The sequence below is a fragment of the Perognathus longimembris genome, chromosome 25, assembly GCF_023159225.1.
Source record: "Perognathus longimembris pacificus isolate PPM17 chromosome 25, ASM2315922v1, whole genome shotgun sequence".
Lineage (NCBI taxonomy): Eukaryota > Metazoa > Chordata > Mammalia > Rodentia > Heteromyidae > Perognathus > Perognathus longimembris.
The window spans coordinates 2084035-2101624 of NC_063185.1; the positions used below are offsets into that span (position 1 = coordinate 2084035).

Here is a 17590-nt window from a genome sequence, read left to right on the forward strand (position 1 = left end):
AGATTGGAGTTCAAAGTCACCTTAGGCAGAAAAGTTGCTGAAAAGCTTATCTTCACTTAATTATCAAAAAGTCAGAAGTGGAAGCCAGGTGCTGGTGTCTTATGTCTGTAATCCTAGCTACTCAAAAGGCTGAGATCTGAGAATCACAGTTCAAAGCTACCCTGGGCAGAAAAGCCCCCACAAGACTATTATTTCCAATAAATGATACAAAAATGCAAAAAGTGGCTCAAACAATAGAGCACTAGCCTTGATTAAAAGAGGCTCAAGGCCAGTGTCCACATCCTGAGTTCAAGCCTTAGGACCATCAAAACAAAACCAGAATTGGATCTGTAGTTCAAACAATAGAGTGTCAGAACTGTGGTAAAAAGGAAAGAAAAAAAAACCCAAAACACAAAAAACTAAAGGAAAGTGCCCTAGCTTTACTCTGACACTGCCTACCTAGCACAAACATAAGCATATACACAACATACCATCTACTTTTCATACCATGATTCACTTACGTTTCTTTTTTCTTGTTTTTTTTCTCAATTACTATAACCATTACATGTAGTTTGGCAGGAGTAGAGTAGTTACTGTCTTAATGTCTTCTGTCTTACTAGGCTTAACTTTTCATGGGACTTTAGTTGGAACAGAGTTGGTGGAGGTATTTGGTTCTGAACTAATGTGTGCTTTCATGTTACTTGCTTCTGCAAGATCTGGTTGGGCTATGTGAAGCAAGAAAAAATGCAGAGAAATCAGTAGTCTATCATTTCAAAGAATGAAATAGTAGAAAAAAGAATTTAATTCAAGGTAGGTTCAGATTTTTCACATAGAGTAGTTGATATATTATGACACACTGTTTGCAGACACTGATTATAAAGGAAAATCCCACCATAAATGCAGAAACCATTCTTACCTCAGGGCCAGGCCTGGATCTGGGATGTGGTTCACATACAGAGAGGTAGTTCAGGCTTCAAGTGTTTGGGAAACATTGAGCTGCAAATTCCAGAAAGAGTGTCAACAGAATGGGAGGCTAGAATGTCCAAAGCACTATGGAGTGTTTGGATTCTTCTGTATAGATGGAGTTAAGACTAGAGACAGATGACCTTCCCCAGGATATTGCCAGAACCAAAGGCAATTGAGGACTTGAGAAATGCATCTGATAATAGCAGGTACTTTGTCCTGCATCCTCATGAATGAAGGGCTCTGCTGCACACAGACAGCTACTCACCCTGTTTAAATGGACACCATACAGAGGAGATGTATTAGTGCTACTTTTAACATGTTCTTCTTTTTTACCACCTCCCTGTAGTAGTTCCACACATACAGAGGAGATTCTGATCATCTGTCCTTTTTATTGACCTCTCAAAGCCACTTTCTCCAAACACAGTTGCTACAAGAAAAGCATGAATGAAACTCCCAAAACTTTCCCCATGTTTCTGTTCATCTGACTCAATAGCCAGACTCTGTTCTCAGTTTCACTAATGCACAGCTAAGTATGGGGATGTCCATTTCCTGCTTTCTCCTCTGGTCTGTATGATTTTTCATCAGCAGGGAAATGTGCTGAATCCAGAGATCCTGAAGCCAAGACGTGCTGCTCAGTTTGTGCGCAGCTTTCCCTGTGGTTTCTGTCACTGTGTCACTCAGAGCACAGTAGTACACAGCAATATCTGACTTGAGGACAGCAGCTTTCTCTAAGTGGAAGGAGGTGGTTTTTCTGTCATGAGTGGCTTCAAATGCTTTATGGATTCTTTTCTCATTGGCTGTCATGGCTTTCAGGAGGAGTTGTGGACCTTCTCCTGGATACTGAACATACCAGAAGAGAGAAGGGTACTCTGTGGTTGTGTAAGTGCAGTTTACATGAAGGGAAGCCCCTTCTAACACTGTCACTTGCCCTGGTGTCTGGGTCACTGAATTCCCATGAATCCTTCCTGGGAGGGAAAAAAGATCTGTATTACTGTGGGAATAAAGTCTGTAAGCTTAAGCTTAAATATTTTACTGACAATATAAAGGAAAGAATACAACATAGGCATGTTACTTACCAACTAGTAAGAGTATCACAGTCAGTAAGCCTGTAGAAGCCCACATTTTAGAATACTGCATCAAAAATCTTCCCATGAAACGTGTTGAAATGATTAATCTTAACCTTCAATGCAGTCAGGCTATGTACTGTGTTCTGAAGCTGCTTCCCCTGGTGGACAGTGACTGACTGTGCTGAATGCTTACTTCAACTCGCCCTTGTAAATATGAAAATCTTTTTTTTTTTAATCCTTCCCATATTTCTTTTACTTTTTCTTATTTTGCTCTTAGGATTGTACCTGAAATGAGAACACTTTTGTAGCACATTCCTGGGAGTCTGTGTAGCCAAGAACACATAAATTATTTGGTGTATTTTAAAGGCCATTATATTCTCATGTACCTATTGTCAGCTAGACCATAGTGCACTGACATGTTACTTTGCCCTCCACAATGTCCCCTGAAGAGCCAGTAATACCGTGGACAAGACTAATATAGACCATCAGTCATAGAGTGTAGAAACTGAATTCTTCCTGCTAGAATTTATTGACCTTCTAAGTCGAATTGTTCATAGAATGAAGAGTGTGACACATGGGCTCTTAATGATGTTTTAGTAAAAGATAATTAAATGAATAAATTTTTAAATACATCTTACTACTTTTTATGTTGGTATACTCTCTCTTATTTTTAACTTACTAATATAAATATCCTAATGACAAATTTTGCATTTAAGATTTTCTTCTATCTTCCATCTTGCTAGACAAAGACTGAATATTTTTATTTTATTTCACTTATTTTAATTTTTGTTTCACATTACTTTTAAGTTTAGGCTAGTTACATAAATAAAACTTAATAGCATATATAGTAAGACTACCTTGCAAATTTTCTGTATTTGTAGGTTAGAAATTCTTAGCATCTGAACAAATACAATTTAAAAAACTTTTTGCACTTGAAATAGTAGTAAATTTATATAAAAGAATTTCAAGTAAACATGTATAACCAGATAAATACGTAGAAATCAACATGGTGGAATTGTATTAAACACAATGGTGAGAAACTTCAAACTATAATTGAAGAAGATAAAATGTCATTTATGAAAAGAAATAACAAAGCATCAAAGTTATATTTCATATTCATTTTATGTAATTATACATTTTAGAGGGATATAGAATGTGGAAATAGATAAAAGAAATTCAATGTTTACTCTTATTTTATTTATTTATTAAGATAGCACTGGGATTTGAACTCAGAGTTTTGAGTTTGTCTTCAACAACTTGAATAATGTCTCCAGGATATGTTTTGGATGACAGTACTGGGTTTTGAATTCAGGTGTTTTCCTTGCTAGGCATGCTTTCTACCTTTAAGACATGTTCTTATCCTGTGTTTTTTTTTTCAATTCTAGTTTCAATAAGTTAGAAAAGAATATAATATTTGTCTTTCTGAGACTGGTTTGTTTTACTTACTATAGTACTGGCAATTTCCTCCAAATAATTTAATTTAATTTTTGATTGTTGAGTAATGCTCCATTGCATGAATATATATTTATATACATATATTTGTATGCATATTTATTTGCATATATTTTATATTCACACATATAGCTATACATATATGTATATATACATATGTATATATATAAGAAGAGAAGAGAAAGGAGATTAAGAGAAGATTGAAAATAGGAGACAGAAGAGAGAGAAGAGGAGAGATGAGAGAAAGGAGAGAGAAAGACAGAGAGATATTGAAATGTGGCCTACCCTGCCTGGGAGGTTAGTGTATATAAGCACATCATAAACTATTTGGCATAGGTAAACATCTTTGAATAAATATATAACATTTTCAAAATGGCAGGGAAGTAAGAGAGGTAAGTATGGGATCCCCAGGTGAAGGGCAGGTGGGAAGATAAGCATGCTATTCTCCTTGCTCTTCTCAAATGGCCTCAGCTAAGCTTTGGCTTCTGACCAGCATGTAATCATCACAATTGCTTAATAAAAATACATTTAAGCAATCTAAAAGCCAAGGAAAGGTGATTACCTACTTGGGCATTTTTATTCCAAATAAAAAAGGCAGTTTCCACTAAGGGTGGGAATGTGGAAAATCTCTAGAAATTCAGGAAGTGAAGACTAGAAGACATGTGTCCTGTCGTTCATTTTACAAATGAAGAACCCGATAATTTCAATACATTTGACTAGTCAGAAACACAGTCATTAAATAATAAGAAGAGCAATTTAAAAAAATCTTGATGGAGTTACTATAGGGTTTCATTGTGTATACTACCTCAATTCCTAAAATATAGAGTTTGCTCTCCAAGTATGTCTTGCTCCCTACATCCATAAGCACACAACCAATATTGCTGGTAATATCTTTAATGAAATATATTTAATTTTAGAGTAAATCCTGACAGTACACTTGAGCAAAGTTTCCTTCTCTAAGGAAAATAGAGAGATTCTTAGATCAGAATTATCCAAAATAAATGTCGTTTTGTTGAAGTTTACCCAGTCTGTACACTGATACACACGGTCCTGGTGAGATGTCACTCAAACCTGAGAAGGATCTGTAGTATGTGCTGTCACATCAAAACAGTGATCAGGTAAGTTCCACAAAAAATTACAAGGTAGGGTTTGGGACATGACTCAGTTGGTAGAGTGTCAGCCAATGAGCAAAGCATGAGATACTAAGATGAAGTCCCAGTCTTGCAACCAAAAACTACAAAGTATAAATGTGTAGAGAAATAGTTCAGATTGGAAGTAACTAGATGGAAGGAATGTGGGATTTATGGATCACAGTCTTGGCTACTAGAGATTAGGTTAAAATTTTCCTATGTCTGATAACAAATTTCTTGTATCACCTCACTGTTTTCTTTTTGTTCTTCATTTTCCTAATGCATTTCCTCATATTTGATATATACTTATAACTGCAACGATCCTCTATAATTACTTAGAAGGTGCTTTTGGAGAATGTTCATGAGGCCTGATGAAGCTCCTGTTGGTGTTGGTGGAATCACAGAATCTTACCTAGTGTACCTATCCATGTCAGTTGCTCAGTGAACACAAACCCAGATTCCTTCTCCTTTCCAGGAAATGAAAGAGGAGGAACACTGAGGGTACACAGAAGGCAAACAGAGGGAGAGAATATAAAGACAAATGACTGTTTTTGCTTTAGTTTTCTACTGGGTTTGTCTAGTAATTCTGAATATTAAAAAATTAATTGGAATAGAAAAGTAGATTCTGTGCTGATGCCCTGTGTGACATGATATCATTATGGAAACAGGGAAGTGAGCAAAGAGGGAAAGAGGGTAGCAAATAGAGAAGTTTGCTAAAGAGAGAAATGGAGGAGATGTGGATGAGACAAGCTGAGAAGGAGCAAATCCTAGCCCCTGACTATAGTCTTGTCCTGTCTTCCTATTTCTAAGAGTACCCATTGCTGGACACTCGAGGGTCATACTAGCCTGGGTTCTGCAGAGTAGTTTTAGAGGTTTTATTAGCTAGGGAGCACATAACTGAAATTTATGTTATTTATAGTAATGCTTCAGGAGAAAGTGTACTGAAAATGCAAATTATGAGTCAGTACTTCTGGGTGGGCCTGACGTTTTGCTGGAGAAAAATTTACAGAATACCTATGTGATACACTGTTAGGATTTTTACAAACTTTAACAAAGTATCTGATCTCATTTTTTGAAAAGTAAAAATGTCTGCATAATGATGTCATTACACATAAGTCAGAGTTTTTATAGATGGGAAAAGAAGTGGGTTCTGATTGGATTAAGTAGAGAAGTTCTGGTTGTGATTAGGAATCCAGTCCTCCCACCATGTTGGGGATTCTCACAATACACAGTCAGGACCAGGGCAGATAGCCACCCAGCAGAGGCGCTTCTCTGTGAGACCCCTCTCCTGACCTCTAATCCTGCAGGTGGGACCAGAAAAGCTGTCAATCAGGACAATGTTGGCAGCTACAGTGCTGTAGTTCTGCTGTCCTGCTGCCCTGCCATCTCCAACATCCTGCAATTATAGGCACTCCTTAAAGGAAGTTCTTAGTATTTCCTTTATTGCAAAGTAACTTTTGAGTCAATGACTGGAAACAATGCATCCTCTTTTCCATCAGCCTCTATGTTCTATGCACAGAATATCCTTACATCAATTTAGAAACATACATGGAAACTTCTAGAGGATTTGTGACACGATTTTGACTGCTCAGCATCAGAACCTGTTATCCGTAATCACTCTCAATCACTCTCAGTTGCTGTTCTAAATCCTACTTCCTTATTTCACTAGAAACCTTCCACAACTCTGAAAAGATAGCACTGCATTACTATTATATATTGTTCACATTTTACAGAGCATATAAACAGATGCCTGAATTGTATGGTCTGAGTATGAAGATGATTCTTTGCCTGCGTGTTCTGGTTTCCAGCCACATACAGAGAAAATTCACGTTATGCATTAAAAACGGTGTTTTCACATGCTGCAAGCCCAGCACTCAGTATCTGAGGTGGCGGCTGTAATTAGAGGTAGGACCTGTAACTGGTGTCTTTAAAGTGGTCCTAATGCAAGGTGGCCTCTTTTCCTGTTAGAAGAAGCTATGACTGCTTGTATAGAGAAGAGCATATAAAGATGGTGGCCAAGAGATGCCAAGTGCTAGTTATCAGTTTATGGATTCTCAGAGAGAGCCCCTCTCCCTTCACTCCCTGTCTGTGAAATGGAATCTGAGCCCTATAAACATTTCTCCTTGGCTGACTGGTATGTTGTATAGCTTTGTCAGTAGATGTGGGTAAAAGAACACTTTCAGGAGGAAGAGTCTTCCCTCCCAGTGCTGGTTGTTCCTACACTTTATGGTAAGCATGATAGACCTACACACACACCAGAGAGGATCAGTGATGGTCCCACAGGTGGTTTCGTGAACATTTTCAAATGCATCCAAGTATGTACAGTAGCAGTCCTTTGACAATTTCCTGTTAATTGTGTTTGGACCCTGGTAATGGCTTCCTGCTTGACCAGCTTTATTTCCAGACTCCTCAGAAAATGTCCAGTCTGGTAGGCTACAGTTGCATACAAGAGCTGAATCAAACTTTGGCAGATTCCAGGGGTGTGTTTAGTCTAAAGTGTTCCTTCTTTCAAACTTGTCTTATTCGGTAAGAAGAAAGGTTCTACTCCATATGCTCTTCCAATATCATTCAGCATGCATTCAACCTACTAGTATATATGACAATTAATTTTGATTGCCAGCTAGATTGGGGACACACAGGAGTTTATTAAAGCACAATTCAAGGTCTTCCACGCGGGGAAAAGTCATGACGACTCAACATAGGTGACACAAGGCATATCCTGTAGTTGAGGATTAGATAAAACAAAGAGAAGAGGAGAAAAGATGGTAGGTCAGGCAGCCCCCCTCCTCTTTCCTTTCTCTCCTCTCTCTCTTTCTTCTTTCTCTCCTCTTTCCTTCTCTTTCCAGGCTATCATGTGAGCAGGTCTGCTCTGCTCTGCCATACCCTCATTTCCATGATGGAATGAAACCTCTAAAACAGTGTGCTAAAATAATTCTTTCCTTCAATTGTTCTCTTAGTTATTTTTGTGACAGTGATGTAAATGTAGCTAAAACAGTAGCTAATCTCCATTATTATTACTAATTTTTCTATTAAACTTTCCTTGTTCAAATTACTGTGCTGCTTTTTCTCCTGGCTAGACCCTGACTGTAGAACTGTGAAGACCCTGAGTGGAAATGAAGATGCCAGTGCAGTGATAAGCAATCACATCTGAGCCAGCAGTGCTGGGCAGGGGCTGTGCTGGGTGTGTAAAAGACACAGGTAAGTACTTCAAAGGCAGGGAAGGTAGAAATCGGGTGGCCCCTCTTAGCCACTCTGGCCTATTAAGCTCTGCCTAAGCTATCATTAGAAAGGCACTCATTTTCTAGACTAACTTAAGCAGAGGGGGTAACAAAATGTTTGTGGACAAATTGTTGAGCTCAGTCTGAAGTTAACTAGTAGCATTCCTTTCTAATAGGTAAACTCAGTTTGACTCCCTGGAGAAGCAGCCACAATCTCCTAGTAGACAGAGCTGACAGGAAAAACCATGTGTAAGTCTGAGAGTCTGTTCTCTGCTTCCTTTGCAGAGCAACTATTATGCACTCAGCACAGAAAAAATAACGTCATTAGGAAAGTCAATATGTAATTTAGTGGAATAGGATAAAAGTCTTAAAGCACCGAAGATTGTCGAAAGTTAGTTAAAATGTAAAATGTAGTATAGCTGCCAAAATGTGCTATATTGAATGGAACATCATTTTAAAACTAATTTTAATTTGGATATGGACTTCATAACCATTACAAAGTAAATTTTATCTACAAATTGTAGCACATAGCTGGCATTACACTCACATGTCCACCATGAATTATGAAGTACTGAATGAAGAAAGGCATAAGTTCTGTATTCACTCACTTTTGATCATATTTTAAGTGGCAAGGGTGAGTTGTTACCACATCACATGAGTCAAATTACAATTTGGAATTATATATACAATTATATATAATATGACTATATAATATATAATTATGTATATGTATATACATATAAAAAGTTTTTAACTATGACTATTTCCTGGTCTTGAATTCCATGATAAGGATAACAAACAAGTCCAATAATATAAATTTTTGTAGTAAAGATCTTCTTTCTTGTTTACTTTGTTACTGTGCTTTGAAAGACTAAAATGTTGGCCATGTATGTAATGTTACATTGTGTCATAAATTAGTGTGACTTAAAGTGGAAAGCTTGAGTTTTTCCCTATCTTCCTGTATTCTGGTTGATATAATATTTGTTGGAAAATGTTCATGATGAAATAACAGGAATAAATGATTTTTAAAATGTTACAACTCAGGGGTTTTTAGACTGTTCATATATCATTAGTATCTGTACTCAAATTGGGCTTCATATATCATTTAAAATTACATTCATGCCTACAGTCCTACTGAAGCTGAGATCTGAGGATCAGGATTTGAAGACAGCCTGGGCAGCTAAATCCAAGACACTCTTACTCCTAAAAACTATCAATAAAGCTAGAATGGAAAGTGACACTCAAGTGGAAAAGCACCAGTCTTAAGATAACAGTCTAAGAGCATAATGCTCTGAGTAAAAGTCCTAGTACTGGGAAAATTAATTCAATAATTTACTGAATTATTGTCAGGAGTATTGTATACTCCTGAACTGTTCTGTCAAGTTACATTTGATATATGTAGTAGCTAAGACTAGAAGCCTAAACAGTTTGTATCATTTACTTTAACATGTCAGAATCACATAGTAAAATGTTCTGAATGTGGTAGCTGTAATATGAAATTGAGTTCTACAGCAAGATACACACGCTATGAAACTTGAATATTAAACTTGAATATTAAAAACAGTATTATAGACAAAATTTATGCTTGTAGCATTATTTAAGTGATAGTTTTACAGGTAGTATATTTAAACCCTCATGGTTTGGACATAAATGCTTTTTGTGTACGTATCTCAATAAAAAGTTTTAAATTGGAAAGTACAGAGAAAACTTGAAAATACTTCAGACGGATCCAAAGAATTAAAATAGAATAATTTAAAATTCCCTTAAATAGCAGGGTGCTAGTGGCTCTTATCTGTAATCCCAGCTATTCAGGAGGTTGAATCTGAAGATTGTGGCTTGAAGTCAGCACAGGCAACAAAGTCTATGGGATTCCAAATAAGCAAGCAAGCAAGAAAGAGAAACAAACAAACAAACGAAGGAAGGAAGGAAGGAAGGAAGAAAGGAAGGAAGGAAGGAAGGCCTGACAGAACATCACAATCAATGATACTATAAAGCCACTTGCACCTCCATGTTAATTGCTGCACTATTAGCAATATCCAAGTTATGGAAACAGACCAGCTGCCCTACGAATTGCTGCACTATTAACAATATCCAAGTTATGGAAACAGACCAGCTTCCCTACGAAAGAAAAAATAATATTATGCCATTTGTAGGGAAATGGATGGGCTTACAACAAATCATGTCAAGCGAGGTAAGCCTAGCTCAAAGAACCAAACCGTGGGTGATTTATCTCATATGTGGAAGTTAGATGTAGAATATACCAGGACTTGGTAATTTATCCAGAACTCTAGGCATTCACACACAGACCAAAGGAGGATACTCTTAGGGGAGGAACACAAATGTGCACTGCACTGCCTATGTGTCTCTAATCATATAAAATTGTATTTATCAAAACGAACTCCAGAAAATGGAAACAAACAAGAAAGCTGGAAATGGATTTGTGGTTCAAGTGATAGAGTGCTACCTTTGAGCAACAAAGCTCAGACACAATGCTCAGGCCCTGAGTTCAAGCCCCAGGAATGGCACAGATAACTCCCAAATAAAAAAAAAAAAAAACCAGAACCAGAAAACAACAAAACCCATTTTTCCTCCAATAAAAATTTCTGTCAACCATCTCCTCCCTACTGTCACTCTTAATTTCCATGTCATCTAGAAAACAGTAGAATTTCTTGGCATGGTGGTTTGTGTTCCACCTCAGTCTTTGCCAGGTCCCTCTAGGTTATGGTGCAGGGTTGAAGGTGTCTGAGGAGAACTGTGTATTCACTGCTTGGATGTAGGCAGCTGCTTCATTGGGCTGGGAACTTCTGATGTACACGGAAATATAACAGGTGGTTCTATTAAGATGTTCTGTGTATCTTTCTTCACCTTTATTACCATTGGAGTATGTGGACACCAGCAGCTCAGTGCGCTTCCTGGAATACTGTCTGTACTACCCATTACTGAGAACCACTGTCTAAGTAAATGCAGTTGAAGGAGGTGGTGGCTTCCTCTGGAACACTGAGGGACTCAGGACTCTACCTCCTTTTCTTGGCTGCTCACCCCTGTGCAGAATGAGAATAGTCAGACAAAGCACAGTGGTTGGCTAGTGGATGCTCCCTCAACAGAATGTAAATTATTTTTCCATGGGCCACCACCCTCCCTTAGTGATCTGAGGAAACCTTCATGTTTCTCCTTGTAGGCCTGAGATAGACAATAATTCTCAACACAGAATCTCATGTTCCCATACAAATGCCAAACTTGCAACTCATGCAATGCTTTAGGATCACTAGAAATACATTTAAGGATCTCATCATTTGTTTCCCTCTAGTTGACTGAGGACATAGATTACATACTGTAAAAGAAAATGAGCCTCATTCAGAAACAGAAGAGGAACTGTCAATTAAGAAAAGAGAGGGTCTTTTCCCTATATCCTGTTGCACCAACTAGTTCCTCTTTTTCTCTCACACACAAGAAAACTGGAGAGGTTGCTTCTTGGGCCTCAAATAGACATTAACCTCTTGTAGATTCCAATGACCAAACAAATATTCAAAATTCAGACTCTTCTTTTATGATGCATTAAAAGGAAAAAGTCAAATATCTAGTTAAAGATTTTGGAAAAATTTTCTCTGAGTAAATATGTGGCTAATGCTGTCTGTGTGTGCACACACAGGTGTCTGATTTCATAACCCAACCATTGTGAATAGGGCCACATTAAGTATGGATGTGCCAGTGTGTGTCATTATTTTATGTTAGGTCCCTCAAGTATATAACTATGAATGCTATAGCTGGATCTATATCTGAATAGGTTCATATGGAATATCAATATACTTTTGAATTAAGTAATGTTTTTAAATAAACCTAGGGTTAGAAGCATTTGGAAATTTTCCTTAAAAAAAAATTTTTTTGTTCCCTGACTAGGAAACGAATTCCTTAAATTGTTTACTGAGTTCAAGCCCCAGTACCAGCACAAAGAAAGGATGAAGTATAAAGTCTTAAATATAGAATGTGGGCCTGGAACACAGTGTTTGTGTGAAGAATATAAAATAGTATTGATGAAGTAATACATCTAATATTATGAGAAACCCAAGCAACAAATCAGTGCTGGCAATATGACTGAAGTCATCTATCAACAAATTGTCCTACAAAGCTTCCTGATGATAACAAAGGAGAAATGACTCTTTCTAGTCCTGTAGTACAGAGCTATGGCTACATATTAAAAGGGAAAACCACAGCAGTCTCCCAAAGCAGTCTACAATTTCAGTCATAAATTCATAGCTGTGTCTTGTGAGCAACAGCATACTGAAGAGCCAGTTCTATTCAAAGAAATTTATCCAAAGGGAAATACTCTTGTAAATCGTACAACTCATTTCTACCCACTAGATTTTGTAAATTGTGCACTGGACTATGGAAAGTGTATTACTTAAAGAAATAAGAATAAAGGAACTCATATACATAGAAAACACATCTTTCACTTGTCCACTCATTTCTATATCTTATATGTTTATCATTTAAGTTACATGGCCAAAAGAAGAAATGAAGTTATAAATATGACACACTAGGTTTCTACTTAGAGGTGTGACAATGAGCTATTTCTCCTAATTTTCATGACTCCAACATGGTGCCCAGTATCATTTTATTTCATACAGATCTTCATAGGATTTGTCATAGGGAAGATCTCCAATGATGAATATTCTTGCTTAAGTCTTCAAATGTCTCAATTTCCCCTTTAGTTTTGAAAAGATGTTTGTTAGATATAGAATCACTGGCTGAGAGGGTGTTTTACTGTTTTTGTGTTTTCAGTTTGGGTGGTGGTTATGGTTTGGGATTTTACATTTGTATTTTGTTTTTGGTTTCTGAAGTTTAGTCATCTCATTGCCTCTGACCTTTATGATGTCAGACAGACTGATGGTCAGTTGATTATTTGCATGTTATTTCTTAGTTTTCCCTCGCAGTTCTCAAGACTCGGTTTCTGTGTTCAACAGTCAGATTATAGTATGAATTAAATCTGGACTTGTTTGTCATTGTTTTCTTAGAACATGTTCAGATTCATGGATATATATTCATATGTTGTACAAAAATTGGACACTGTTTCATTATTTCTTCTACATCACCTCACTTTACTCCCTCCACTTGCAGGATTGCTACTCTATTTTTGATTATGTCACAATGGTCTCAGACTTTGTTCACTTTGCTCCTTTTCTCCTAAAGCTGGGTGATGCTTATTCTCTTATCCCCACTTTTAAAGATTCTCTATATTTTAGAGAAGTTTTATGCCAATATTGGGGCTTGAACTCAGGGATAGAGTGCTGTCTCTTAGAATTTTAACTGAAGATAGGATTCTGCCACTTGAGCCACACATCTACTTCTAGCATTTTGATCACTAATTTGAGATAAAAGTCTAATGGACTTTCTTGCCTTGGATGATTTTGAATCACAATACTCATCTCTCAGCCTCCTGAGTAGCTAGGATTACAGGAATGAAAAACTAACACTGAGCATATTTTTGAGTATTCTTATGTGCTATTTTTGTACAAATCTATACACTGAAATTAAAGCCATAAATAATAATAAAACAATATATTTAGATGTCATAGACATTAAGTTCTTTTTTTTTTTTTTTTTTTTTTTTTTTTTTTTTTTTGGCCAGTCCTGGGCCTTGGACTCAGGGCCTGAGCACTGTCCCTGGCTTCTTCCCGCTCAAGGCTAGCACTCTGCCACTTGAGCCACAGTGCCGCTTCTGGCCGTTTTCTGTATATGTGGTGCTGGGGAATCGAACCTAGGGCCTCGTGTATCCGAGGCAGGCACTCTTGCCACTAGGCTATATCCCCAGCCCGACATTAAGTTCTAATTGAAGGAATGGGAATGGGCAATGAATACTTGATATACAAATCAACCACACACCTGCATGCTATGGTGTCTTACCATAGGGGAATAATTTGCCTGCAGGGTAGAGTTAAGGGAGAGAAAGCTGTGGGAGGACCATCAAAGCTCCTGTAGGCAGGAGGATCACCACAAGTGACAGGATTTCTCCAAAGAAGAGATACTTGAGCTGAGAATTGAAGGGTAAAAATGAGTCTGGCTTGCCAAGTCTGTGGGAGAACATTTCAGATAGATGAGAAAGTAAAACTAAATGTGGGATGTTTAGACCTAAAAGAAGACCATGGATTTTGTTGCCCAGAATGAAATTAGGATGCTGCATCTAAGTAATATAGCTTGTACTCACGGCCATCCTGGCACCTAGCTGGGTGGTAGCAGCTTTTCATCCAGCAAAAGACTTCCAATATGATGGAAGAGTATTCAAGATCTTCACCCTGACTAAATTGGTGGAGCAGGTCTCTCCCTCTACAGTGTGCTTACTGAGAATCTGAATAGCCAGGAGACAAACCTGAGTAAATAGTTACAGGAAGAAGACAGATCAAGACATTGGATTCAGCTTCTTGGACTTTTCATTTTCTGTCTGTAGTTGGACTTCAGACTGTTTTTCCCTCCCATCCTACCTAAACAACCATCTATTTCAGTAGCTGTAATGAGGTATGACAATCTTACAGGAACAGTCAGAAACACTGGTTAACATTAGTTGTTGACTGAGAATATTTTAGACTGTGTGGACTTCCAGGATTAACCTCATACTCTATAAATGAGTCAATATCACTTTCAGACATAATAAAAACAACTACCCCTCTGAGGACAGGTTTGTGTACTGGTTGTAGGTGGCTGGGGAGCATGATGCTCCCACCATACAGATGTAGGAGGCAGTGTCTCTGAGCTGGGAGGCTGTGATGTGCAGGTAACTGTGCTTGGCTTCTGCATCCAGAGTTGCTGTGTACCTTCCATTTGATTTTTTTGCTCTCTGTAAAATTCAACCTTATCAGGGAAACAAGGCTTCTTGCTGTGTCCTGTTTGTACCACCTTAAGTTGTTAAAAGGGCTCACAGTATAATTGCACTGAAGAGTACAGTTCTCTCCTTCCAAGATTCTCAGGGACCATGGACTCTGCTCCATCTGGGTTCTGCCACTCACTCCTATTCAGAAAAATGACATGAAATTCCAGAGATCAGTTGTCTTACCATCTTAGTTTTTTTTAATGAGTATGCCTTCTTTTTAGCCCACAGTGAATCCCTAGTAAATACTATTGCAAAATTTTCCTCCTTTCATCACAGTGTAATATGCCTTTAACCCAGTTTCTAAGAAATAGTTCTATGGGTATTGTCATCCAACCTGGTGACCACTTCCCATTAACTTACCACAAAAAAAAAAAGCCAGAAAACTCCAATGGAGTCTTCAGGTATTCCTCCATTCGGATTCTGCTTCTCTTTTCTGTAAGGTAAAACAGGATTTGCAATGTGGCCTGCTACAGACTAGATGCAATACATACTAGCCCAGAAGCAATGGAAAGAGTGCCATCTAGGAGTCAGAGCTATGGCTGCCTAAACTTTCTGATTAAGCTTTTGGTTGACTTTCCTCTTCTCACAATGGGATATAAAATTTAAGCTCCTAGGGCCAATATAAACACAGTAGATTGTTAATTAAGACATGTATTTGAGGACCTTAATTGGAAATATTGCTCTACACAATATTGCTCAATATAATAAAGAGTTTACCTGACAAACCTTACACTCAATGGAGAAATGTTAAAACTGTTTTCCCTAAAACCAGAAACAGGACAAGGATGTCCATTCTCTCTACTTCTCTTCAATACAGTACTAGAATTCCTAGCAAGATCAATAAGGCAACTTAAAAACTAAAGGTAATCCAAATAGGGAACAAAGAAGTAAAACTCTCCCCCTTTGTAGATGACATGATCCTGTATTTAAGGAACCATATAGGTGTCTCCCACAAGTTAAATGAGTTGATTTGAAACTTTGGCAAAGTACCAGGTTATAAAATCAACCCACAAAAATCAGTAGCCACCCTATATGCCAACAATGAGAAAAGTGAGGCTGAAATCTGGAAAGCAATTCCATTTGCAATAGCCTCAAAAAATACCTAGGAATTAACTGAACCAAAGAAGTTTCTATGACTAAAAACTATAAAAACTGGAAAAGGAAATTAAAGCAGATTTAAGGAAATGGAAAAAAAATTTCTGTGCTCCTGAATTAGGAGGATTGATGTGAAAATGGCAATAGTGCCCAAAGCTATCTACAAATTCAATGCAATACCCATCAAAATTCCAACAACATTTATTCAGTTATAATACAAAATCTAAACCGTCACATAGAACAATGAAGACTCTGAATAGCAAAAACATTCCTTAGTAGGATGGATGGTGCTGGAGAAATATCAATACCAAAAAGTAATACTAAGTTCTTTTTGGACACCCACTACAAGTCCAAGGATGAGTGGACTAAAGATAGCAAGTATTGCCATACTGGCAATATTTAACAGCACAAGGTCATCATGACAATTTGGTGAGGGAGATTATGTTTCATCTGTCCCTTATTCTGATGGGTCATATTGCTATGTAGCAGAGACATCCTCCTCCCAATGTAACAGCGTCCTGAATACTTTTTCTTCAGAGTATGATATGCCTTTCCCCCATGAAAGAAAGACAAGCAAATGCTGAGTCTTTTTCCTTCAGACAAATTGAGTAGAGGTACTAACGTCATCTAAATAATTGAAACAAGCACTCATGATAGACTATAAACCCAAGGCCAAAAGTTAATTCACTTTAACATTTCTTTTTCTTGCTGATTAATTTCATTCTGAGTTATATTTTTATACACTTCTAAACTGACAGTAAATCTAACTAAATTTTGTGATAGGATATTTTGTACAGAATGGCCTTCCCAATTGAAGCCATAAGTTTGGAGAAGTGGTAAGTTCTGACTTGGGGGTCGGATGACATTGTTTTCCTGTAAGAACACTGTTTTATAAGGTAAACTTTCTGTATTTTGGAACAACTGTATTTTCCTTCATCCTTGGGGGACACCATACAATTAGCTATTCCAAACTGGATATTATCTTAGATTGATTTGATGTTTATCCAGGTCCCCTCAAGTGTTCTCTGACTAAGTATTTCAACTCCATCTTTAAACCAACAGACATGTCCCATTTCTGAGTTGTTATATATCAAAGTACAATTTAAGCACAACCGTTTACCCAGCACTGGAACACCCCACTGCATCCCCCTCCCTGCCCCATAGAGACTAGTGTGGTGGGTAGGAGACACTAGCAGGATGAATAAACCCCATCAACATTACAAAGACATTACATTAATTTCCTGTCCATTGTCCTTTCAGCATCTCTCAGCTATTGCTATCTGTTCTTTGGGCGTCCAGTGACCTACACCTATCCCCCTATTTGCTCACATCAGTAAAATAGAGGTTATTGAAATAGGATAGCTTTTTAAACAAGTTTTTGGCAAAATTCATTGTGTATATTTTAGAAATGGAAATACTTTACCTTTACAATGATGACATCCCAGATGTCCCAGATAGCTAGAAAGACCTATTTATCTTCTTATGTTTTTTTAAACTGGATATTTTGAACAAGCTGCTGTATCTGTCTCAGTTCCTCTCGAGACTGTAGGAGTTAATGCTCAAGGGCTATTTAGATCACTATCTCCCTGCAATGTATAGATTCAATTTCTTGGGAAGGATTTAACTTGTATTTTGGTTTTTACATGAGATTAGAAGAGTGATTGACAAGTCCAGTGAGAATAAATAGCAAGGAGATCAATAGAAAAATACCTGTGACTTATTAGGAATTAAAGTTAAATCTGATAAACTATAAAAATTATTTGTCTTTTTGTGGGCCTGTCTATAATTGTACAAGCTCTCTATTTAAGGAAACTTACATAC

General features: G+C 37.4%; 1 gene segment (V, D, J or C); it reads right to left on the reverse strand.

Moving 5' to 3' along the window:
• Window positions 1-1431: 1431 nt before the first annotated feature.
• On the reverse strand, window positions 1432-2097 carry LOC125341764. The segment is given in 2 exon segments: window positions 1432-1910; window positions 2022-2097. Coding segments are annotated over 2 exon segments (555 nt in total).
• Between the last annotated feature and the right edge of the window lie 15493 nt (window positions 2098-17590).